The sequence below is a fragment of the Neomonachus schauinslandi genome, chromosome 2 (assembly GCF_002201575.2).
Source record: "Neomonachus schauinslandi chromosome 2, ASM220157v2, whole genome shotgun sequence".
NCBI classification, from domain to species: Eukaryota; Metazoa; Chordata; class Mammalia; order Carnivora; family Phocidae; genus Neomonachus; species Neomonachus schauinslandi.
In genome coordinates this window covers 188,361,007-188,388,756 of record NC_058404.1, presented here as the reverse complement: position 1 = coordinate 188,388,756, position 27,750 = coordinate 188,361,007, and the positions used below count along the sequence as shown (strand labels likewise).

General features: G+C 39.3%; 1 protein-coding gene across 1 annotated transcript; it reads right to left on the bottom strand.

Moving 5' to 3' along the window:
• Positions 1 to 10,061: 10,061 nt before the first annotated feature.
• LOC110571297 (M-phase inducer phosphatase 2-like) lies at positions 10,062 to 11,582 on the bottom strand. Its single transcript, XM_044912763.1, is given in 1 exon segment — positions 10,062 to 11,582. A coding segment is annotated over 1 exon segment (1,506 nt). The 5' UTR covers positions 11,568 to 11,582.
• Positions 11,583 to 27,750: the final 16,168 nt, after the last annotated feature.

Genomic DNA, 27,750 nt, shown 5'->3' with positions numbered 1-27,750 from the left:
TTTACACCCCCAACACATACACACACACACACACACACACATACACACACCAGGAGTGATTATTCAAAGATCTAAATTTATATACAGTCTGCAAGAGACTCATTTTAGACCCAAAGACACCCCCAGATTGAAAGTGAGGGGGTGGAAAACCATTTACCATGCTAATGGACACCAAAAGAAAGCTGGGGTGGCAATACTTATATCAGACAAATTAGATTTTAAACCAAAGACTGTAATAAGAGATGAGGAAGGACATTATATCCTACTTAAAGGGTCTATCCAATAAGAAGATCTAACAATTGTAAATATCTATGCCCCTAACATGGGAGCAGCCAATAATATAAGGCAATTAATAACAAAAGCAAAGAAACACATCGACAACAATACAATAATAGTGGGGGACTTTAACACCCCCCCCTCACTGAAATGGGCAGATCGTCTAAGCAAAAGATCAACAAGGAAATAAAGACTTTAAATGACACACTGGACCAAATGGACTTCACAGACATATTCAGAACATTCCATCCCAAAGCAAGGGAATACACATTCTTCTCTAGTGCCCATGGAACATTCTCCAGAATAGATCACATCCTAGGTCATAAATCAGGTCTCAACCGGTACCAAAAGATTGGGATCATTCCCTGCCTATTTTCAGATCACAATGCTTTGAAACTAGAACTCAATCACAAGAGGAAAGTCGGAAAGAACTCAAATACATGGAGGCTAAAGAGCATCCTACTGAAGAATGAATGGGTCAACCAGGAAATTAAAGAAGAATTAACAAAATACATGGAAACCAATGAAAATGAAAACACAACTATTCAAAATCTTTGGGATGCAGCAAAGGCAGTCCTAAGAGGAAAGTATATAGCAATACAAGCCTTTCTCAAGAAACAAGAAAGGTCTCAAGTACACAACCTAACCCTACACCTAAAGGAGCTGGAGAAAGAACAGCAAATAAAGCCTAAACCCAGCAGGAGAAGAGAAATCATAAAAGTCAGAGCAGAAATCAATGAAATAGAAACCAAAAGAACAGTAGAACAGATCAACGAAACTAGGAGCTGGTTCTTTGAAAGAATTAACAAGATTGATAAACCCCTGGCCAGACTTATCAAAAAGAAAAGAGAAATGACCCAAATCAACAAAATCATGAATGAAAGAGGAGAGATCACAACCAACACCAAAGAAATACAAACAATTATAAGAACATATTATGAGCAACTCTATGCCAGCAAATTAGATAACCTGGAAGAAATGGATGCATTCCTAGAGATGTATCAACTACCAAAACTGAACCAGGAAGACATAGAAAACCTGAACAGACCTATAACCACTAAGGAAATTGAAGCAGTCATCAAAAATCTCCCAACAAACAAAAGCCCAGGGCCAGATGGCTTCCCAGGGGAATTCTACCAAACATTTCAAGAGGAATTAATACCTATTCTTCTAAAACTGTTCCAAAAAATAGAAATGGAAGGAAAACTTCCAAACTCATTTTATGAGGCCAGCATTACCTTGATCCCCAAACCAGACAAAGACCCCATCAAAAAGGAGAATTACAGACCAATATCCCTGATGAACATGGATGCAAAAATTCTCACCAAAATACTAGCCAATAGGATCCAACAGTACATTAAAAGGATTATTCACCACGACCAAGTGGGATTTATCCCTGGGCTGCAAGGTTGGTTCAACATCCGCAAATCAATCAATGTGATACAATACATTAACAAAAGAAAGAACAAGAATCATATGATCCTCTCAATAGATGCAGAAAAAGCTTTTGACAAAGCACAGCATCCTTTCTTGATCAAAACTCTTCAGAGTATAGGCATAGAGGGTACATACCTCAATATCATAAAAGCCATCTATGAAAAACCTACAGCGAATATCATTCTCAATGGGGAAAAACTGAGAGCTTTCCCCCTAAGGTCAGGAAAGAGGCAGGGATGTCCACTATCACCACTGCTATTCAACATAGTATTGGAAGTCCTAGCCACAGCAATCAGACAACAAAAAGAAATCAAAGGCATCCAAATCGGCAAAGAAGAAGTCAAACTCTCACTCTTTGCAGATGATATGATACTTTATGTGGAAAACCCGAAAGACTCCACCCCAAAACTGCTAGAACTCATACAGGAATTCAGTCAAGTGGCAGGATATAAAATCAATGCACAGAAATCAGTGGCATTCCTATACACCAACAACAAGACAGAAGAAAGAGAAATTAAGGAGTCGATCCCATTTACAATTGCACCCAAAACCCTAAGATACCTAGGAATAAATCTAACCAAAGAGACAAAGGATCTGTACTCAGAAAACTATAAAATACTCATGAAAGAAATTGAGGAAGACACAAAGAAATGGAAAAACGTTCCATGCTCATGGATTGGAAGAACAAATATTGTGAAGATGTCAATGCTACCTAGAGCAATCTACACATTCAATGCAATCCCCATCAAAATACCATCCACTTTTTTCAAAGAAATGGAACAAATAATCCTAAAATTTGTATGGAACCAGAAAAGATCCCGGATAGCCAGAGGAATGTTGAAAAAGAAAAGCAAAGCTGGCGGCATCACAATTCCGGACTTCCAGCTCTACTACAAAGCTGTCATCATCAAAACAGCATGGTACTGGCACAAAAACAGACACATAGATCAATGGAACAGAATAGAGAGCCCAGAAATGGACCCTCAACTCTATGGTCAACTCATCTTTGGCAAAGCAGGAAAGAATGTCCAATGGAAAAAAGACAGTCTCTTCAACAAATGATGTTGGGAAAACTGGACATCCACATGCAGAAGAATGAAACTGGACCATTTCCTTACACCACACACAAAAATAGACTCCAAATGGTTGAAAGACCTCAATGTGAGACAGGAGTCCATCAAAATCCTAAAGGAGAACACAGGCAGCAACCTCTTTGACCTCAGCTGCAGCAACTTCTGCCTAGAAACATCGCCAAAGACAAGGGAAGCAAGAGCAAAAATGAACTATTGGGACTTCATCAAGATAAAAAGCTTTTGCAAAGCAAAGGAAACAGTCAACAAAACCAAAAGTCAACCGACAGAATGGAAGAAGATATTTGCAAATGACATATCAGATAAAGGGCTAGTATCCAAAATCTATAAAGAACTCATCAAACTCAACACCCAAAGAACAAAGAATCCCATCAAGAAATGGGCAGAAGACATGAAAAGACATTTTACCAAAGAAGACATCCAAATGGCCAACAGACACATGAAAAAGTGCTCAACATCGCTTGGCATCAGGGAAATCCAAATCAAAACCTCAATGAGATACCACCTCACACCAGTCAGAATGGCTAAAATTAACAAGTCAGGAAACGACAGATGTTGGCGGGGATGCGGAGAAAGGGGAACCCTCCTACACTGTTGGTGGGAATGCAAGCTGGTGCAGCCACTCTGGAAAACAGTATGGAGGTTCCTCAAAAAGTTGAAAATAGAGCTACCATATGATCCAGCAATTGCACTACTGGGTATTTACCCCAAAGATACAAAAGTAGGGATCCAAACGGGTACGTGCACCCCGATGTTTATAGCAGCAATGTCCACAATAGCCAAACTGTGGAAAGAGCCAAGATATCCATCGACAGATGAATGGATAAAGAAGATGTGGTATATATATACAATGGAATATCAAAAGGAATGAGATCTTGCCATTTGCAACAACATGGATGGAACTGGAGGGTATTATGTTGAGCGAAATAAGTCAAACAGAGAAAGACATGTATCATATGATCTCACTGATATGAGGAATTCTTAATCTCAGGAAACAAACTGAGGGTTGCTGGAGTGGGGGGTGGGATGGGAGGGATGGGGTGACTGGGTGATAGACACTGGGGAGGGTATGTGCTCTGGTAAGCGCTGTGAATTGTGCAAGACTGTTGAATCTCAGATCTGTACCTCTGAAACAAATAATGCAATATATGTTAAGGAAAAAAAAAAAGAAGAAGATAGCAGGAGGGGAAGAATGAAGCGGGGGAAATCGGAGGGGTAGACGAACCATGAGAGACGATGGACTCTGGAAAACAAACTGAGGGTTCTAGAGGGGAGGGGGGTGGGAGGATGGGTTAGCCTGGTGATGGGTATTGAGGAGGGCAAGTTCTGCATGGAGCACTGGGTGTTATGCACAAACAATGAATCATGGAACACTACATCTAAAACTAATGATGTAATGTAGGGGATTAACATAAGAATAAAAAAAATAAATTTATATACATCACCACTACTACATAAGCTTCTGAAATATCATTTCTGCCTATACAACTGTGATTTTCTGTTTATTTTCAATCCCTCAGTATCTGAGGAATATTGTGCTTCTTTAACAGTGAATTCTAGAGCTGGCATTCCAGTTCAAGGAGAGGACTAGAATCTCCTTGGTTTGTTGGAATAAGGATGTGGAGGGCAATGCTACAGGTGTCTGAAAAAGCACCCCAGTTGATGTTCTTCTGTAGAGGCAAGCACAGCAATCCCCTTCCCCAGCCTCACTGAGACTCACTGAGTTCCTTGGCATGATCTGATAGCCTTAACAATCAGGCTAATTAGTGCGTTTCCCTGAGTACAGTGTCCTTTTTAGTAAAATCAAGCTAACAATACCTGTTTTGCAGGGTCCTTTATTATAAGTACTTACAAAATGAGGTATGGGTGGTGCCTGGCACAGTGCCTACAAGGAGTAAGCACTCAATGCCTGAGACTAGAGGGCCCTTTATGGTCTGGCTCTAGACTAATAATCGATTTATTTATCTCTTCCTTATTCCTCTCATGTACCATATGCTCTAGTTACACTTTCCAGGATGACTTTTTGCCTCCTCATCTGGCTAAAGAATATTTCTCTGTTTTCTACTGTTTTTAAACCAGTGGGCTCCTATTCATCCTTTGCTGTCCAATACAAATGTTAGTTTTTCTCCTTAGCTCTTTTGTTGGATTTACCCACCAAAGCACAGGGGAATTAATCCTGATCTATGCTTCCTGTATTTACATTGAATGTTTTGTATTTCTTTATTATAATAGAAATCATAATTTTAGACAGATAAAGAGATAGATTCATGGGTGATAGAAACGCAGGTAGATAGATGATAGACAGACAGACAGAGAGGTAACTCAAGTCACCAGAAACTCTCTAAGATCAAGGACAGTTTCTTATTCATCTTTTTTTTCTTTTTAAATTAATAAACTTTGGTATTTTTAGAGCAGTTTTATGTTCATAGCCAAACTGAGGAAAGCACAGAACTTACACATACCCAACCTTCCCCTCCTACACATTGCCTCCCCACCATCAACATTCCCCTTTAGTGTGGAACATTCATTATAATTGATGAACCAACATAATTATCAATGCAAGTCCAATGTTTATGTTAGGGTTCATTCTTTGTGTCATACATTCTCTGGATCTTTACAAATATATTATGACATGTATCTACAATTACACTGTCATATAGAATAGTTTCACTGTCTAAAAATACCCCCTACTCCACCCATGCATCCTTCCTTCCTCATCCTTGACCTCTAACAACCTCTAATCTTTTCACTGTCTCCATTATTTTTCCTTTTCCCCAATGTCATACAGTTGGAATGATATAGTGTATACCTTTACAGATTGACTTCTTTCACCTAGCAATATACATTTAAGTTTCCACTGCGTGGTTTTGTGACTTGATAGCTCACTTCTCTTTTTTGTTGAATAATATTCCATTGTTGGATATACCACAGTTTGTTTATCCATTAAATCTATGGAAAGATATCTTGGCTACTTCCAAGTTTGAGCAATCATGAATCATATTTATGTGGGTCTAGTTTTCGGTTATCTTCTATGTTTCATTGATCTGTATGTCTATGCATGTCTATCTTTCACCAATACCACACTATCTTGATTATTCTAGTTTTATAGTAAGACTTAAAGTTTGGGGTCTTTTGCTTTTCTGTATAAACTTTAGAATTTGTTTGTCAATATCTACAAAATAACTGGCTAGGATTTTGATGGGGATTATCCTGAATCTATAAATCAAGTTTATCTTTATACTACCTGAAGCCAGCATAGTCCTTGGCATATTTGGGGGGCCCCATTTATTTTTATTGATTCTAGATATCCACTGAGACAAATTAAAATGGATAATTTTCCACCTCCCCTAAATCTTAAAATATGTCTTCAGTGGTTGCTGTTGCAAAATAATCATCCCCTCTTCCCTATAGGGTTGGAGGGAGGAGGGAAGGGGGAATCATGAAGAAGGATTGTGTCATATGCTCCACAAGGACAAGGAAACTTCTTTGCCGATAGTCATACCCTAACACCTGGAGCACTTCCTTCTCTATCATAGAACAAAAAAATAGATATTTTTGAATGTTGAATGAATATGTTTTTTGGCCAGAGACCAACATGCTGAAACAATTGCAGTTCCCCAATACACCATGATTTCTCTGCTCTAAGTCCCTGGCCTGAGCTATTTCCTCTACCTGGGACCCTCTTCTTTCCCCACTTTTCACCTAACTAAATTCTACTCAACCTTCAAGTACCTGCTGCTACATTGCATCTTCCTTGTCTATATCTTCCATGTGCTTTGTTCCCTATTCTCTTTCCAAGGATTAGCACACTTTGGCATGCATTAGGTACTCAACACATAATTACTGTTCAAAATAATATATTTCACCCTGTTAAAGGATTCACTCAATATCATAAAATACATGTTTATAAATTGTAATTCCTGAATGAGTTATTCATACACAAAGGCCAAATCATTACTCTAGATTAGGGTCCATAATATGTTTTTGGATGTAGTATTGTAAGAGTATTTGGCATTTTCATTTCCCAGATCTATGGTGCAAACAGAATGGACACTCCAGATTTAAATTCTCTCTCTTATTGGAAAAATTGTCTCTAATATAGGAAGGCATCTTTCATCTCATCACCTTAAAGGCAGCTGTACTCCATTTCCTGACTGTTCCAGTTGCAGCTTCTGGTCTTCTGCTGAAAGATTTCATTCCATTATTTATTACTCGACCTATTTTTTTTAATTTTTTTATTGTTACATTAATCCCCATACATTACATCATTAGTTTTAGATGTAGTGTTCCATGATTCATTGTTTGTGCATAACACCCAGTGCTCCATGCAGAACTTGCCCTCCTCAATACCCATCACCAGGCTAACCCATCCTCCCACCCCCCTCCCCTCTAGAACCCTCAGTTTGTTTTCCAGAGTCCATCGTCTCTCATGGTTCGTCTACCCCTCCGATTTCCCCCGCTTCATTCTTCCCCTCCTGCTATCTTCTTCTTTTTTTTTTCCTTAACATATATTGCATTATTTGTTTCAGAGGTACAGATCTGAGATTCAACAGTCTTGCACAATTCACAGCGCTTACCAGAGCACATACCCTCCCCAGTGTCTATCACCCAGTCACCCCATCCCTCCCATCCCACCCCCCACTCCAGCAACCCTCAGTTTGTTTCCTGTATTACTCGACCTATTAAATGTCAGTGGGAAGATTCCCTGGAAAGGTGTGTTACTGGGGTTACCAAGGGCTTCTCTCATCCCAAGAAGAGTCTGCTTTCTGGGGTGCAGAACAGGCTTTAAAATCAGCAGGAACAACACATGCTGAAGCAGAGATGTATGAAGCGCACAAAGAACCTGCTATTATTTTTAAAGCATCCTGGGAAATGCTGGAAAGGATTCTAGAGTTTTCTTTCAAAATGATAACTTATGGACAGTTTGAAGCAAAGCCATGGAAATGAAAAGATTTGATTCTCCTGCCATAGATGGAACAGTGACTTTTTATTCTCCTGCTATCTTCCCCCGCCTCAAAAAATGCATTTTTTATGAGAAAGTCAAATTAGCCTTGTCTTGCAGGCAAACACTCCTCACAGAACAAATAAGCCTTTTTTGTTGTTGTTGTTAAATTACAGAAACAGTGAAAGATTTATGATTCTCCTGGACAAAATCCTTTTGTTTTAAATAGTTGCCATTTTTCCATAAAGAAATCAGACACCTTGTTGGTGTTTTCTTATAGTAAACATAAGGTCACTGAAAGAACAGGCTAGATGAAAGATCACCCTGGTATTAAATTTCTTCCATCTGCAAACACTGTAAATCCCGTAGACATAAAAAGAGAAGTTATGGTTAGAGTTCTGAAGTGTCATGTTTTTGGACTTGAAAAAAGTCCTTCTGCTGCGAACTTTATTCTATTGCCAAGATTAAGAAACATAAAGTCGTGACGCAGTAACTGGACCATGTCAAAAGCATTTTGCAGTAGAAATCTCTCTTGCTCACTTTTTCTCAGCCTTTTCCCTCCATTCACTTCTTGCATTATCTAACATTCGAGTTTATATTGGAAGAAATTGCTATGAATTAAAGTCCCATAGTGTTAGTTCTCAACAGGTTTTTAAGAACTTATTCAAGGCATACAATTACTCTCCTCGGCTTTTCTTTTTACTGATTATACATTGTTTATGCTTGGGATGGAAATCAAAATAGTATTTTTTAGAAACAAGGTCATTTACATTTGTAATCAATTGATGTTATCCACAGTTGCAATTTGACTAAATTGCATGGTAGTCTTTAAGTAGGACTTTTTCTCATCCAAGGTTATTAGTATTACTGTAAGAGAGGGCAGTGACTGTTGTGCTCTTTTGGCTTCTAAGCATCTGAACTTCATTCCTAGTTTTGAGAAATATATTATTGCATGAGTGCAACCATCTAAGGCTGGATATTTGCTTCTGAATCCCCTGAAGACAGGACATGGACATGAGCTATCCACATCCAAGATTTGAATCTGGAACAAGAGATGCAAAGTGGTGGGCAAGTGCCTAGTGCCCAGTGGCAGTAAAGATGGTGGTGAGACAAGCACTTCATGGTCGGTAGTAGAAGAAGGCATTATGAGAAGAATATATCCTATGATGTGGTCTTTACTGCTGTCCCAGCTCTCCCATTCAATAGTTCAATGTTTTTGGACAAAAGCTTTAATAACTCTGCTTCAGTTCTTTCATCTGTAAAGTAGGAGTATGAATAGTTACTATCCCACAGTACTGATTCAAGGGTTGAATGTGTTAGTGCATGTTGAACAGTATCTAGCACATAGGAAGGTCTTCACTAGCATTACCTGTATGAGACACGATGACCTTCCTGTGGGTGTCCGCATAGACTGAACCACATTCCTCAGCCTTCTTATTCATTCTCTCCAGTGTTATGTTTCTTAAATTAACCAGAATAATTTTCAGTTGAATACAACCAAGAATCCTGACTGAAGTCCATCTCTAAACTGATTTGTATTTTCAACCATGAAACACTTTCACACTAGAGACTCATTTTAAGTTCACAAGTGGGGTATTTGTGAAAAAAATTGTTTCTCTTGATAGTGCTCTATTTGTGAAATGCTATTACATAAAATTTCTGTGTTTGGCAGTAGCTATTCTGGCAATATTGCCATGTTTATTTCTTTCTGTGGTATAATTAAGAGGTGAGTTACAAGCATGCAGGTAACACTGAAACAGGAAAGAGTAAGAGCTTCTGTTTGTGCTAGAGGTGTTCACGTGGAAGGACAGGAAAGAGAGGAAGAGAAAGGGAACATGGCAAACACACCCAAGAGTGCCAATGCCCTGGGCAGGGAGAGGTTCTGCTTTGGCCCATCCCGGGGTGGGGGGGGGCGCTGTGGACTTTCCCCCAGCCGCTTACAGAGTGCCTAGGAAAGGGGGGGGGGGTTCTGGACACAAGACAAAGGGTTAACTCAAACAAGGAAGGAAAAAAAGCAAAAAGGTTCCTGCTGGACACAAAATACTTCCTTTGAGCTGGACTTAATCCAGTTTCACCAAGTCAACAGGCTGGGCTCTCCCAGGGGCTGGGCTGGGGTTGGGGGTGGCAGAGGATATGGAGTATGATCACAGTGAGACATGGGGATCGGGGCTGGGGGCAGATGCACAGGACACCCTCACTGTCCTTCCCCTGGATGGCAGCTGGGGCCTCCAGCAGACCCTCAGCCCTGCAGGCGCCCGGGTGGCTGGCACCTAGGCAGTGAGGCCAAGAAGGTAGGCAGGACCGGTGCTGGCCCTTCACTGATCCTGCAGGCGGCTACAGAGCTCCCGCAGGCTCCGCTCCCCAGCCCAGCTGCAGGTCTTGAGGCGGAAGGTCTTCAGCTCATCCCTGAAGGCTTCGTGGTTCATGGGCCGGTAGTCCTGGGGCTCACAGAAAGTCGGGTGCTGCGGGAAGAACTCCTTGTAGCCGCCATTGAGGATGTACATCTCAGGATAGTAGAGGCTGGGGTAGTCGTTGGCGGCTCTGTCACGCTCCGTGATGAAACGACACATGCAGGGACCACGCTCAGATGAGAATTCACAGTGGAAAATGAGGATGATTCTCTTGTCCAGATTACAGGGTGTGATGGAGCTCTGTAGCAGGAAGGTCTCAGCATCCCGTTCCAGGGGCAGGTTCACGGCAGTCTTGATGTGCCCGCCTTCATACTCGTAGGGGTACCTGCAGTCCACAATCACAAACCTCTCCACGATGTTGCTGAACTTGCCTGCCAGTAAGGCTGCCATCATTTCTGGTGAGATGTACTTGAGATCTTGGTGCTTCCCATCCACAGTCTGCAGAAGGAAGGCCTTGGAGTAATCCCCAATCAGTTCGCAGTGGTCACTGTCCAGGATAGTCTCAATCTCCTCGTGACACAAGGACTTGGAGCAGAGGACACGGGCTTTAGGTTCTTCAGCCTCCTGTTGCTCCTCTGGAGGGGTCACGCTCCTCCTCCGCTTGTTCTGTATGGGCAGGTCCCTGTCGTGGGGCCGCTCCAGCCTCTTGAGGATGGGTCAGATCATGCTGCAGGGCATGGACGGAGAGCGGAAGAGCCTCTGGCACTTGCTGTACATGATGAGGTCCTGCTCTTCCTCCTTTTCTGAGGTCTTGACCAGTGGGGCGCTAATGAGGCTCTCCATGCCTGGGGGTACCGCGTTGTCGTCCTTTAAGTCACTCTCCAGGATGTCCACAAATCCATCATCTTCTTCAGAGGCCCCCTGGGTGGCAGTCAGGGAGAAGCTGCATCGGGCTGGGGGACTCAGCTCCTCTACTTCCCTCTTGCGCTCAGGGGTGAGACACATCAGGTCGGGAGCTGAGTTTGGTCTCTGGGCAAAGGCTTCTCTGCGGTTGGCCCACCCTGCCAAAGCATGGGCATGGCTGGGATGCGGGGGTTTCCATGGCATCCTGAAGACAAATCCATCCTCACTCTTCCTGCAGCTGCCAGGTGCTTGGGAGTTGGTGATGTTCCGTAGCACAGGGCTGTGGCCCAGAAGCCTCACCAGCAAGGACTGGAAACATCGAATGGTAAACTGCTAGTTTCGGATGACCCGGCTGGCTGCTTGGATGGTCTGCTCAAACGTCTGCTCTGCCATTTGGGGGTCCATGGGGCTGGGAGAATCCATACACAGACCTGCATCAGAAGATTCAGAGGATTCAGACGACAGGGAGGATTCAGATGCCTGCCGCCGGGACAGGGATAGGCATGTGAGCGGGCTGCCTACCTGACGCTTTGGAGTCTCACTGCCAAGCCCGGCAAGGTCGTGCATGGTCTGGGTCAGGGTGGTGACCGGTGAGGAAGCGGCCGCGCACTCCGGGGACCCCACGAGGGCGTGAGCTCCCAGCTGGAGGCCCAGGAGGTGGCTGGGACGTGGGGCGACACCGCGCACGCCAGCAGGACTGAGAGAACTTTTGAAGTTCTTATGTCAAAGCAGAATGATTTTTTTAGTTCTGCTGAAAATAGAGAGGTAGTTTGCCTATTTGTATTTGCCTATGAGTCCACAAATATGCCTCAGGGAAAGAAGAATAACAAGCAATATTTATATGCTCATAAGGACGACATGGATCTTCAACTCCTGAAAACACAGGGCATAGGTCAAAGCTCTGTTTGGCTTTTGTCCAACACAGCCTGAAGATATTATGGAGACATCATCAGGGAGAAAACACCACTGCAAACCACGTCATGACTGTCAGAAATCTGGTTCCATGTTTTAAGAATTCCAGAAAGTTGTCTGGGAAATAGTAACACCAGAAGCTTCCTTTGATTCCCTCTTTGATAAGATCTCTTCTCAGAGGGCTTGAAGGGAAAGAGAGAGATAAAAGATGATATTGACAAAAGTTCTAGCTGCTTCAAAGGAAATCCATGTGGTTTACATGCCTTATATAACTCTTCCTAAAAAAGGAAGACAGCTGTTTGCTGTACAAAGTTCCAGACTGCTGTGGCCAGTAGCTTCAGGCCACTAATTACAGTTTCAGAGGCATGACAGAGGCACACTCTTTTAAATCTATCTCATATCCTTCAATATCCTCAATTTCTTCTAAGTGTGGGCTGCTTCTCGTGGCCTGAGATTAACCTAGAAGAATCAGATATTTCTCTAACTTGCTATATAATCGTTATTATAATTTTTACTGATGAAGGGTAGAATGTAGGGCTCTTGATGGGCACTTGTTGAGTTTCTACCCTGCATAGAGTACTAAGCAGATGTTGCACACATTTGAATAACCAGTTAGCTGGAAAAGCTTTTCTCTATCAACAATGACATATTTGCACTGCAGCAGCATGGTGGGGCTGGAAAGCACTGGGATAGGATTCAGTCCACCTCAACTCTTGCTCTGGCTCAAGTACAAACTGCCAGTGTGAGTTTAAAGGAGACCTGTCCCTCTTTGTCATCGGTGTCCTTACTTAAAAAAATGTGAGAGCTGACTGAGATCACCTCCAAGACAGTATCCAAGTCTAAACCATACATATAACACTTAATTTCAGAGAAAACTTTTTCCTAGTTAACAACAATGACAAAAATTCACAACACTCAGGTAGACCATATGTATCAGAAAATAGGATAATACCTTCCTTGTAGTTACAATCATTCCATTTATAACATGGATACATATTATGTTTGATCTGTTATGAAAAATACTTTACATACAAAATATCAGCAAATATTTTATTAATAATATCTGGTTATCAGGGAATATATTGAACCATTCATAAATATCATACAATGATAATAATACTGAAGATAGTGTTCACAGAGTATTTATCATGTGCCAAGCCCTGGTATAATTGTTTTAGTTATATTCACTCATTTGGTCTTCAAACCAGCCTTGGTATTAGACAGAATTTATAACTCTTATTTTAGAAATTAGAAAATTGAGACAAGGCACAGAATAAATGTGTAGGAACTGGGATTTGAATTGTGGCAGTCCAGCTCCAGATTCTCTGCTTTTCAGCACTCTGTTACTTAAAGTTGAAGGTATATCTGGAGAGCAGGCTAATCCAACAATTTATTTTGTAAGACTTGGATGAAAGAGTTAAAGCAGAATTAGTTCACATTCTAATTGTATAGTTTATTACTTCTGCAGCCTGAGAAAACTATTTGATTCTTCTAATATTTATTTAGTGCCTTCACCTGTAAAATGGGGATAATATTATACAGAATCATCAAATGGATTTGATGAGAGCAAAAAATGTAAAATTGTCCAGCTCAGTTAACAAAGTAATTTATTCATTTTAGCAAATACTTATGGAATGCCTACTACGTGCCAAGCACTGGTATAAAGGTTATAGCAATAAACAAAATTCATGCCATTATGGAACTGACATTCTTGTGGGGAGACAGAGACTTTTAAAAACATTAAAATAAAAAAGATAATTTCTGTGTAGCAAACATAGGAATTCTGTAAGTCAGGAATTCTGAAAATATGTTCCATGGAATAACATGAATGCTTGAGATATAGAACAGCTGGGACTGGAGGAAGACTTCCAGGACTGTTTCTTTACCTACATACCTGTTATCAGGACTGAGATGCCTGACACTCAGGCTCAACTGGGTTGCAAACATGTGGCATCTCCAACATGTTGAGATTTATGCAGAGAATTAAAATAGGATGATATGATACTGAGTGACTGGGAGACTGGAAAACGTTCAAGGAAAGCCTCTCTGAGGAATTAATGAAGTTGACACCTGATGATGAAGGAGGATCCAGGTAAGTGAAGATGAGGGGGGAGGATTCCAGGCAGAACTAGTACAAAAGGCTTGAGGAGAAAACATGGAGCACAGTAAGATATAGAATGAGATAAGGCCAATGACGTGGACAGGGACCAGGGTAACTGTGGCTCTCTAAGCCAGGTTAAAGGGTTAGGATGCTATTTATAAATCCATGGAAGCCATTGTGAAATTCTAAGTTGGAGAATGATAGGATATTAAAACAAACAAACAAACAAACAAAACACAAACAGGGGTGCCTGGGTGGCTCAGTCATTGTGTCTGCCTTCAGCTCAGGTCATGATCCCAGGGTCCTGGGATTGAGCCCTGCATCAGGCTCCCTGCTCGGCGGGAAGCCTTCTTCTCCCTCTTCCACTCCCCCTGCTTGTGTTCCTGCTCTTGCTATCTCTCTCTCTGTCAAATAAATAAGTAAAATCTTAAAAAAACACAAACAAAAGAAAAGAAAGAAATATAATAAAAGAAAGAGCAATAAAATGGAATCCTACTTCAATTTCTTCTGGTCATGTCCACTACAATCCACTTCTAGTATATTCACAGTGGCTCTTAATTACTGACTTTCTTTGTCTCCTATTCTGATCATTTATGAAGTAGAACATTCAAATCTCTTTCCTTTTCCAACAATATGCATAGATTATGTTTACAAAATTAATGTACATCTAAAATGGGGTCAGAATATTTGGGAGCTGCTGAATCTTATAAAAAGATACTACTGGTTTCACTCCAAATCTAGACAAAAACATGTCATTCATGTATTATTCATTCAGGCATCTATTTACTCAGCCATCTTTCCATTGATCACCAAGTATCAATAAGTGTCAATAACAGAAAAATGACCATGACACAGTTTCTGTTTTCATAGCATTTCTATGGCACAGAGTAATTTTTTTTTTTTTGGTAGAAAGTTGTATTGGAACACAAAGGAAGAAAAACAGTATCTGATACCTCAAAGTAGTAAACATCGAAGACTGTTTAGCAAGTTATGTGCCCTGGGAAAATACACTTAAGCTCATTAAAGTGGAATTTATGTCAACTGCTTATTCTTGACCCGAGAAGCTCCTGTCATACTCGTAGAAAACACTATATTTGGGTACTTCTATTAAGATTACTTAAGTGAACTGAAAATGGAAGTCTTCCTTATGGTCTTTCTGTGCAGTGTTTGTCCATCATCAACAGTCCTCAGGAGCTGGATTCCTTCCACATGAAAGGAATTCCAAAACTCAACACATTCCTTAGCTTCCAAAGCAGAACCAAAACCTTAGACAATTGTTCCAGATGAATGGGAAAAACCCATGTGCTTGCACACACACACACACACACACACACACACACACTTATTTTGCAGAGAGCAGACTGGTGAGAAATGTGCCTTAGCAATTACTTCCTTCATTTTGTTGTTATCTCTTATCTTTCACCTAACTCATAAATAGTTTTTTTCTAGGTAAATATATTTGTCCAGACTTCAAAGATTTTAAGGCTAGGATTGACCAAAATAAACATTTCAGACTTGAAATTCTCAGTGGTCAATTTATTCTCCATAATTTATTACTGGCTTTCCAAATGGAATGGATCACCCCAAAGTCAGAGGTGGTGTCAAAGCCTCAAAATCAAGGTCATTAGAAGTCTGTCATCCATTTTTATTTTTTCTGAATTTGATATTTAAATATTTGGAACTAAGTTTTTTTTTTTCCTTTCTTTGTCAAAAACATAGAAGCAGAATTTATACCAGTACCTATCCTTCCATAACTTACCTTCCATAACCCATGCAGGCACCCATTGTTATACCAATCTTTGTATACACAATCATAATAATCATGTTACCTCATTTTCTCTTTCTATGGTCATAATGCCTAATCATTTAGAACATGGTGTCTAGAGTCGAATATTTGGAAGCTAATCCTGTCTGCACACTTGCTATGTGACTTGGGCAGAATGACTTAACCTCTGTGTCTCAGTGTTTCAATGGAATATAATATGTTATAAAGTTATTAAGAATAATTAACTTGGTTAAAACACATGCAGTATTTAGAAGTTCCTAGAATACCATTTATATTTAATCAATGCAATATTACTAGAAATTCAGTTTTTGTTTTGTTTTCTTTGGGACTCTCATTTCCCATTCTAGTGTCCCTGTCTACTTTCTTTTTTTCTTTTTTTTTTCTTTCTTTCTTTTTCTTCCATTCTTTCTTTCTCCCCTTTTTCTTCCTTCCTTCCTTCCTTCCTTCTTTCCTTCTTTTTTCTTTTCTTTTTTCTTTTCTTCTTTCTTTCTCTTTCTCTCCTTCCTTCCTTCCTTCCTTCCTTCCTTCCTTCCTTCCTTCCTTTTTCTCTTTCTTTCTTTCTTCTTTCTTTTTTTCCTTTCTTCTTTTCTTGTAGGCTTCACACCCAGCATGGATCCCAGCATGGGGCTCAGACTCAGGACCCTGAGATCAAGGCCTGAGCCAAGATCAGGAGTCAGACATTCAACTAACTGAACCATCCAAGTACCCCCATCTCTGTCCACTTTCTTATTTCCAAAACTAAAATTATAACCTCTTATTTTCAAGAATATACCTTTTATCAGGTCTCATTGTAAAAAGCCTTATAGCTTTGCACAGGAGTTTGAGCATTTCCTGCAAACAAGAAGAACTGAGAAGCAAAGTGAGGGAGGTAGGGAACTCTAGCAATAGATATGCAGGAGCTGTCAGAACACCAGGAACTCTGATATAATTAATGGTTCATTGTTATAGAGGTATCTGACCAGTTATCATAAGGACTTTCAAACAGTCTTCTACTCATACATTTGTCAGTTCAACATTAGTGTTAGAGCAATGGTAGATATGAAAACATAAAAGATAATTCTCTAGATTCTAACAAACTCAGATGACTGTATGTATGTGAAGAATAGGGAGAAGAATGATAAATCAACTTCTTAAGAATTAGGTTATTAGTTACATTCTTCTCAGGGAATACTAGAAGGATGAGAGGCAAGAAAAATATAGCTTTGTGGAGATAGGATCAAGGAAAGAAAAATTAAAATATCTGAGGAATGAGGAAATTTCATGTACGAATCTGAGTATTAAGGAATAGTAGAAAGATGTTGGTGGACAGGGAGGGTAGGTTGGGATGGTAGTGAGTCAGGCTTCAAAAATACAAATGATGGCCTGATATGGAGAGTCAAGAATCCAAAGACCTGGTTCTCTTAGCTAATTATAATTATGTCAAACACTGATTTTGAGAACACAAAGCCAGAGACTGTTATTTTAGTGACAGTTACTCTGACCTTGCTCAGGAGCCCAGAGAGGTTCACCAATTCCTATTTTCAAACCAAATTTAGTTTTCACACTTGCCTGGCCAGTGAAGTATGAGATGGTACCATACAATGTCTTCCACAGTGATGTTGCCCAGTATAAAAACAAGTTGGCTGGGAAAAAAACTCATATTTTTCTGAGACTAGTAACACAATTACTCATTAATCACAGATTAATACACAAGGCATAGATTTTGAGCTCAAACACTCTAACAAGTCTTGTACCGGTAAAAAAAAAAAAATGCAACAGTTGAAAATGTGGCCCCACACATTTGAATGACCTGAAGTCAGATTTCCAATCATCGAATTAGTCTCTTTGATATCACAATTTATCTGCCTATACCTAAGGTGATCATCAGTGGATTATTAACAAAACATCCTACTTCTGAAACCTATGTTCCTTTCTTAGAGACTTCTAACTGAAGAATGGCCCAGAAGATGGGTTTCTAGAAGCACACATCTATTTGATTATTTTTTTGTATCTCCAGTACCCAACATATATAAACAGAAGTAAGATATTCAATGCAGCTTTGTTGAATGAGTGAATTAATAAATATACAAATTGGCTGTTGAGAAAATGGAAAAATGAATGATTACATGAATGATGAATGAAAAAATAGTAGCTTTGTTTAGAGATCTTTGACAAAATAATGAGTAAATAAATCAGTGAGCTAATGAGTTATGCATTATCCCCATTATTACTACTCCTGATAGCTGCTATGCTATGGAGAGTAAACTGTATATTTTGTACAGTTAAGTCAGGTGCAGTCAGCTGACTACTTTTGTTAAGTATGTGTGGGTTCAGCATATTTTTCTGCCCCATTGAAAACAGTTTTGTTGTAGAAGTCAGCTTTAAATTGATCCTTGAAGAAGGCCATCCAAAAATAGCCCAGCATGAGAAGTCCAGCATGCTGTTTCTTTCACTTCCCTAGGCTACTCCCCTATGAAAAATATTTTGATTTAGTTGGTTCATTTCATGTGATGGCAGTATGAATGATCACTTTATAACGGACACCAGCAAAAGGATAGGAATTTACCATTAAAACAGAGTGAAACTGAAACTATTTTGGCTTCCTTCTGCTTTCCTTGAAGATAAATGATTATGATGTCAATACAATTTGAAAGAATATTAAATCAGAAGCTGAATATACCTAACAGTTCCAACTCCTTCATGTCACAAGAGCTGGATTCTCTTGAACTCTAAAACTAAGATGATTCTCTCATCTTCAAAATCCAAATGGCATTCTGTAACTAGTTTTAGGACACACTGAGCGAAAAAATTCACTCATGATGGTTTTACACTTAAAATTGACTACATAATTTGGTTTTCTTCCAGATGTTTCCCAAACATAACTCAGATATGGAAAACACACCAGACCCTAAACACTCATTAAGGAGGAAACAAATATACACCATAAATATAAGACTTCTTCTTTCTTATGGTTTTTAAGGCTTTCCCATTTTGCTCTTAGAGGATCCCTTTGGCATTTCTTTTTGGACCTCTGAGGATTTTGTTCAAGGTGATGGTAAATTGGGAGAAAGAGTGATTAGGTCCACCTTGCCTCCAATTCTGATGGGAGAAGAGGAGACAGGGGCTGAAATTTGTTGCATGCCTGTTTGTGCTAATACTTGTGCTAAATATTTGTGGTAGGCTGCATCATAGCCCTGAAAAGATGACCACATGCTGATTCCTGGAACCTGTGACCATGTTACCTTATGGAAAAATGGACTTTGTAGATGTGATTATGTTAATGATTTTGAGATAGGTAGATTATTGTAGTGGATGTGATGTAATCACAAAGTTCCTTATGAGAGGAAGGTAGGAGGTTAGAGAGGGCAGAAGATAATGTGATGACAGAATTAAAGATTGGAGAAAGGTGGTCACAAGCCAAGGAATGACAGATGACAGCCTCTAATAGCTGAGAGAAGCAGGGAACGAGTTCTCTCCTGGAGCCTCCAGATGAAACCCTCTCTACTGACCCCTTAATTTTAGTCTTCTAAGACTAATTTTTGGACTTCCGATCTCCAGAATTGTCAGACTATAAATGTGTGTTGTTTTATACCACTAAGTTTGTGATCATTATTTACAGCAATAATAGGAAACTAGTATAGTGTTTTGCAGTATTTTATGAAGGATTCATAGCACTATGAATGAAGAGTACCTTCTCCATTTTATAGTGATATCAAAGGCACAGAAAGGCTCCTTAAGTTCTCACTGCTAATTAATAATGGGGCTAAAGCTCCAATCCAGATTTGTCAGCCAATAAAGCCCATGATTTTTCCCCCAGGACTATGTAACCAATAATTTGGTCCAGATTTCCCCCTCTCACCTATGTCAACCAGATAGATTGTTCACACATATGAGTTACCTAGGAGTCCATTCTGCCCCATAACCCATTGCTTCCATTGGATAAACACCACTCTTAGTGGATTATCCTGAAATCTTGCTTTAATTGATGTCTTCCTTCACCCAGCTACAAATTTTGGAACTATTTGCTTTGCAAGGGGCGGCAGGGAAGAAAGGAGAAAAAAGTGAAAGTCAAGATAGACGTTACTGTACGAATCATGGCCCAGAATCTGTTTCCCAGCATCAGAGTGTGGAGGAATGAATATAGGAATTTTATTTTTCCTCTATAACTTCAGCAGGAAGTTACCCAACACCCACCCCCTCCTGCCAAAAACATTGGTTTTGAGGGATGTTCTTGGAAATGATTGAAAAGGATCCCTTTTCCCTGAGCTACTAGGAGCTGTAGCTAACATCTTTAAGGGCAGCTTGGCCTTCTTCCAGAAGAGATGCTATCTGATTTACTGCAATGCCTACTGTGATGCCTGCACGGCTTGACTTCCCACCTGAGCAGTGGGAAACATCTGCAAGAGAGTGCCTCCCTTGGCAGCTCTGTTCTGAGGGAAGGGAGGAGGCCAGCCCAACAGCTGTCTTTCTTATCTGTTACTGATGTGCACAAGAGTGCACATTTCTTGGTTGTTGTTTGTCAAAGAAGCTTTCAAGCATGGAAGTCATTCCTGCTCTACTTCTTGTTGAGATCCTTCTGCAATTCATTTGGGATCTTCAAAAAATAAAAACAATTCCTCCTTCATGGAGCTCAACTAGAGGACGTTAAAGCAGAGACACATTTTATGGATTAGTCCCTCCCAATATATTTCCACTGTTTTCATTATAAAAATGAAGTCATGGGGAGCAGGACGAAAACATGTGGATATGCAGCATTTCAGCCACCATCACACTGGTAATGAGACTTGGCATCTTGGCAAAAGTGAGATCGGGTGCTAAGAAGTGCAACGGTAATTAGTGTTTCCTTTACACGTTTCTTCCATCAGTTTTCCAACTTCTCCTCCCCCTGCCATCAAATATTTTCATTTGAGAGTGGGTGAAACAGTCTTCAGCAGCTTTTGTAACATATACCTAGCCTGTTTGATCAGTTTCAAACTTGGCTTATTTTACACAATCCTGTTGTTCTGGAGTATGCATGCAGAAAAGGAAAGGGAAGGTAATGTGGAATAAGGGAGACTAAGGAACAATACGGAGTGCCTAATATGTTTCAATAAAACCTATTATTAGGTATTAAAGTTTTTTGGGGAAAAAGTAAAACAGAACTCTAGAATGAACTCTATAACTCTAGAATCTTGAGCCTAGTAGTGCTTTCTTTTTTATGATATTCTAGTTCTTTACCAAACAGAGGAGGGTAAAAAGAGAAATCTGTTGTGTATTTTAAGAAAAGTTGGAAGAAGATTTTAAATGGATAATGTGAATTTGGGGAGGAAAATGCTGGTGAGAAGCAAATAGGGGGTAGATGGTAAATAAATTTTTAAAAAATCAGCCATTGAGAATGTACCAGAAGTTAACATTAGTTGTTTTGATTTATAATTTTAAAAACACATAGAGAGAAACATTTGGAAAAAAGTGAAATTTACCAAAACATACATACTTATATGTATTATAATTTGTTTCTTAATAACTGAAAAGAAATGAAAATTGAAAAATTCATGTTGATTTCCAGAGCAGAGAAATCCAGTGAGGTGAATTTTCTTAGAAGAAAATTCTAGAACATTTTCATACCCATTTTTAGTAAAAATTGAAGATAATAATGCATACCTTTGAGTAAGACTTTGGAGAGTATGCTGTGAATCAGCTTATCCTATGAAGCTTATAGTTTTCAGACTCTTCCACTGATTTCTTAATAGAACAACAAGGAAGTTTTATCTGCTTTGCTATCTCATGGGCTTTTCCATTTCAGTCTTATTGGGTCATATTTAGTTGCCGTGATACAGGCCACAGCCTTGCCTGGACCTCCTATTGCAGAGAGGGATCTCCCCTTGCCTGGTGAATCCTGATTCATTTTCTCAGCCCTCATTTCAAGCACATCATCTTCCATATGGATACCTCTCTTCCTTAGGAATCCAACACAGGTTGCAACTATGTATGTCAAGGATGGCACTTAAAATCTACTTGGAATTATATTTATCTACATACTTACACTTTCTATTAGTTGACAAACTCCTTGAGAAGATGAATGGTGTCATTTTTATCTTATATCCTCTCAAGTAAATCCTACAATGCCTAGAACAGAAATGACATAAAATACATATTTATTACAAATGGAAGTTCACAGTTTTTTTTTTACTTTCTATTACCTAATTGCATAAATATTCTTAAGTATGAGATATGTGATAGAAAAGGAACAACTATAAATGATAGCCACTTTTAATTGAAGGTACGATGCTAAAGGCTCTATGCCAATCTCTTTATTTATAATACTTCATTTAATTCTTACAATTATTTGTTTTTTCAAGAAAAAATGAGGACCTACTAAGTGCAAATCTAAGTACACATTATATGCCCATTTTGCATATGAAGAAAATAAGGCCTAGAAAAATTAAGGTCGCAAAACTAGTAAATAGAAAGACCAAGATTCAAATGTGGGTATGTTTTATTTTATTTTATTTTTTATTTTATTATTTTTAAAGATTTTATTTATTTATTTGAGAGAGAGAATGAGAAACAGCATGAGAGGGAGGAGGGTCAGAGGGAGAAGCAGACTCCCTGCCGAGCAGGAAGCCCGATGTGGGACTCGATCCCGGGACTCCAAGATCATGACCTGAGCCGAAGGCAGTCGCTTAACCAACTGAGCCACCCAGGCGCCCGAAATGTGGGTATGTTTTAATCCTCATCTTTCAATCTTTTCATGAAAGTACTTAATTAGACATGAATCTTCTTAACTGAAACAAAAAGATGACTTCAAAATTTATTCTTAGCACATCACTGGCACATTTATTTGTATTTCTTTTCTAAAAATATTAGAGGAAAAGCATTCTGAAACATCCCTCAAAAATATTTATGTTTTTAATTTCTATTCAATTTCTAGAATTTATTTTATAGACAACAAATTCTAAACCCCTAATAAACTATTAGTCTATTCCTTCTTGCAACTAAGAAAGAAGAAAACATACCACCATCTTCTATGGTCAATGTTTTATGACATTCATCTTTTGTTTTAGGATTCCTTTATTTAGAAATAACAGAAAATCAGCTCCAATTAGCTAAAGAAAAGAAAGACAAAAGAAAGAGGTAGTTTATTGGCTTATGGACCAAAAAAAGCCGAGGTAAATTTGTTTTAGGCACTGCTAAAACCCAAGGGTTCATATGTGCACCAAGTCCCAGTACCTCTTTCTCATTCTTGTTTTTTCTCTCTCCTTTTTTTCCTCTCTCTCTCCTCTATTTTTATCTTGTTCTATCTCTTAACTTTGATTTCTTTTCTCTTGCTTTTATTCTCAGACAGGATTTCTCTGACTTTAGGAAGGTAGCTACCAACAGCACTACAGTTCAATACTATCAGCAATGTGATAGAAAAAGTCCTCTTCCCAATGAGCTCAAACAAAAGTCCATGGAAATACAGTCAGTTTTCTTTATTTGCATTAACTATGTTCTAGACAGTTGCCACAAGCACTGAATTAATAAATTCTAAACTGTGGCTCTTAAGTGAAATACAGGGACACGGGTTCTGTTCCTGTGAACCTCTGGTCACAGCATTCTGATAAACCAAAAAGTATTTAACCTTGTTTTACGTGGGTTTCTATTTAAACACATCTTATTTAATATGTATGTTGATTCATAAACATTAAACTCATAGCCAATAGCACTGAACCTCATGCTCAAATGAAGATTATCTAACACATGTATTTTTACATAAAGTACACCACACAGCCTTCTTGTTGTTAGGAACATTAGACAGCATTTCAGCTACTGCTTGGGGCCATTTTAAACAGTAAAGTCACCAACAAAAGTCACAAAAATGTGAAAAAAAAACTTGGCACTAAATAGACCTTGGAAAGGAAACTTGTTTATAGTAGGAGAGCTGAAACAAATTCAGAGCTTCATCATGTTCGACCTCAGCTGGGAATGTATACATTGGATGACAAGCATTTTGCTGTTTTGTGCATGTCTGTGAATGACTGGGGAAACATTGGGAGTGTTTATTTGGGTATTACAAACACATTTTAGCAAGTAGGGGAATTCGAAATATGGAGTCCATGAGTAAAGTGGATGGACCCTAAATCTTACTGGCTGTGTGTGACTAAGCCTGAGTTACTTCTGGACAAAAAGAGAATGATATCCGTTCCTTCTGAGTCACATGGACAGTTAAGTCAATTCAGCATAGTCACCTAAGGAAAAATAGATGTGATGAGATCAGATGATAGGCAGGAAATAGATCTACTAAATATCCATCAAACACCCTCTCAGGCTTCTCAAGCAAGAGAGATCATTTCTTAAGACTTTGACCTTTTTAAAATTCTCTCCTCTTAGCTTCTAGCTTTCTACATATATAATTGAAAGGTGTACCCTAAGTAGTATTTATTATTTTTTAATTTTTTAAAAAGATTTTATTTATTAATTTTACAGAGAGAGTGAGAGACAGAGACAGAGCCTGAGCAGGGGGGAGAAGGCGGAGGGAGAGGGAGAAGCAGACTCTCTGTTGAGCAGGGAGCCCGATGTGGGGCTCGATCCCAGGATCCTGAAGGCAGACGCTTAACTGACTGAGCCACCCAGGCGCCCCAGTAGTATTTATTAATTATAAAAACATCAAACTATCCTATATAATAGTATACATTCTATCAAAAATTTTTTTAAAAGATTTTATTTACTTATTTGACAGAGAGAAATACAGTGAGAGAGGAAACCCAAGCAGGGGGAGTGAGAGAGGGAGAAGTAGGTTTCCCGCCGAGCAAGGAGCCCAATGTGGGGCTCTATCCCAGGACCCCGGGACCACGACCTGAGCCAAAGGCAGACGCTTAATGACTGAGCCACCCAGGCGCCTCTCAAAAAATTTTTTTTGAGGAAGAGCGGCGGTGGGAGAGACAGAGGGAGAGGGAGAGAGAGAGAATCTTAAGCAGGCTCCATCCTCAGCACAGAGCCTGATGAAGGGCTCTATCTCAAGACCCTGAGATGATGACCTGAACTGAAATCAAGAGTTGGATGCTTAACCAGCCAAGCCCCCAGGTGCCTCTATACTCTATCAATTTTATCCACAATTTCCCCTAAAGGATCAAATTTAATTTGGGATAACTCTGTTCTTATTTCTTTTATTGGAGGTTAATAACTAGTGAAGTCCCTGTTACCTGAAAAAAAAAAAAAACTGATTGCTTTGTACTTATGTCAGGCCAAATTCATCTTTGTTATTTCAAAGATAGGGTAATAATGCTATTTTGCCTTATTATGTATCAAGTCATGGATTTGTTGCTTTCATAGATGGTGTCTTCATCATCAGAAATACTTCTGAGATGAGCAATCTGAGGCTCAGTTTGGTAAAGTATTTTCCCTCATTTATATAAAGATTCAGTGAGCACTTATCGAGTATATTCTTGATGTTAGGCCTGTGCTTGGTGTTGGAGATGGAGTGCTCCCAAAGACAAAGAAGTTAACAGAGGATTAATTAATGCATCCATTCAGGAAATAATTAATTCTTAAAGGAGGCTTCATGCTAACATTGGACGAGGGGGGGGGGGGGAGGGAATAAAAAGTCTCTGTGTTTTAAGGAGTGTACAGTCAAGCAAGAAATACTTCAGCATAGTATGCAAAGTGCTATTTCAGAGGTGAGCACAGTTTACATCAGTAGCACAATATGGAAGCAGAGATGAGGATGGGCAAAAAATGACATTTTAGTAACATCTTAAATGATGAGCAAATGTGTCTGAGGTGATCAAAAGATTTGGAACTCAATATAGCAGCTTACCAATATTTGGTTGACTCTAGTCCTTTGGGTTTATATAAGATGGTATTTCCCTTCTCTGTTGACCTTAAGCCCTGTGAAATCTGAGTGGGAGTGGTACTTCAAGGTAAAAGCATTCAGAGCCAACATGCTGGAGGAACATCAGATGCTCCCATGCATTGGGATCATGGCTTCTCATGGTAATGCAGGACTTCTCAAATATTATTCATCAGAATAATAATTGACTGAAACATTGGGAATTATTCTTTTGGGCAAGTGGTTTTGGGACCAAATAAATACCAAAATCATTGTGTTAAAGAGGTTAAATGTGTAACTTCCTCAGTATGCTGGTAAGTCTTGTGAAGTAACAAGATGAAGCTCAAATATGTAGCATTCCTGATATTTGTTTTACCTACATCACTAAATCCAACATATATTTTCCAATCCTCACATTGTTTGACCATTTGAGGATATTTGACACTATTGCCCCCCTTTACATTCATCCAAGTGTGTATTAGCTATTCCAGTAACTATTTGTTGACCATGTGGCATGTGCTAGGCTTTGTGCTCATCACCGAAGACAAAGCATGAACACAAATAGGCATGATCCATTCTTTCATGGAGCTTGCATCTACTGGTGAAGGTGGAGTTTACATCAACAAAAGGATGCTTAATTAAAAAAAAAAGGATGTTTAATTTAGTTCAAGATCAGTAATCTTGAAGGAAATAATCTTATAACCAAGGAGACTGATCTATCTAGAAGGGTGATGAAAAGGAGTTACTGAGGTTAAGAACATGGGGGTGATAGGACAGAGGAAGAAACATTTCAAAGGACACAAAATGGATAGGAAAAGATCAGAGCAAGACTAAGAAAATGTTAATAAGAGTAGTGTGGCTCAAGCACAGAAGGAATAATTACTTGGCAGTAATCACAGGTCATGAAAACCTGAGGTAGGTTGTTAGGATTTGGTTCTAAGCAGTCTGGGAATCCACTGAAGGAGTTTGGGATGGAGAGGTGCTTGTGGAGAAGAGGTGCTCTTTCTGGAATTTATCACAGTTGCTTGTTACACAATTATATGGGAATAGGGACTCCACCTGTAAATGTTCACCATTTTGTTCCTGGAATCCACTCTAGTGACTAGTCCAGAGTATTCTACACATTTTTATTGAATGATTGACAGAATGAATTACGTAGTACTTTCTACCTTAAGTCATCTCCACAATTTGAAAAGAATTACCTTAAGTCATTTCCACAATTTGAAAAGAAATGGTCTGATTTGCAAATTTTCAAGTTCCATGATTTAAAAAGCAACATCCTAATTGAATGTTTTTCAAACTCTAATGTGAATATGAATCATCCAAGGGTCTTGTTAAACTGCAGCAAGTCTAGGGTGGGGAATAAGTTTCTTCAATCCTAACAATTCTTGGTGAGGGTGATATTGGCAGTCCCTGGAATACACTTGAATAGCAATGTCCTGTGCATTGTATCCAAACTTGGATGTACAGAGCAGAATGAATTCTGCATATTACCTTCTCTATCAGTGGTTCTCATAATTGACTGCCCATAAAAATAATCTGGAAAGTTTAAAAAAAATACATCTCTCTAGACCCCATCACTAGAGATTTGGAATCAATTGATCTGGAATAAGGTGTGAGCATTGAAAGTCTGAAACAGTTGCCCTTGGAAGCCTAATAAACAGGCATGGCTGAGACTTAGTGTTTTATATGAAAGTTCACCTCTGGATTGCTTGGAGTTAAATCCAGCCACCTTGCCCTCTCCCCTCACTGCCAATCTCTCGCCAGCCCCTACTTATTTTGCTCATTAGCCTAGCTCCTGCACAGATGGTGCTTGTGGGCATGCTGATGACTTCCATCACCATCAGACTGCTCATTGCCTGAGGATGTAGCAAATAAATCGTCTGTGCAGGTGTAATAGAGAGAGGAGGAATGTCTTCTCCTGTGATATATTCTATCAAAATCAAAATCCCCTTGGCTGACTTGCAAGGAAGTATACTTTGTCATGTTAATATGAAAGAGAGCAAATGACACCTACATATGTTTACTTTTCTTTCTTCTCCCTTTTTAAAAAAGCCTTCCAGATGTTCAGAAGCTCAGCATTTAATATGCCATCTTTGACCTTTGAGTCTTCTGCCATCTGCCACAAAGGGTGTTTCAGCAAGCTAATTTGAAGAGGCATTGGATAACAGACTAACTCAATTGT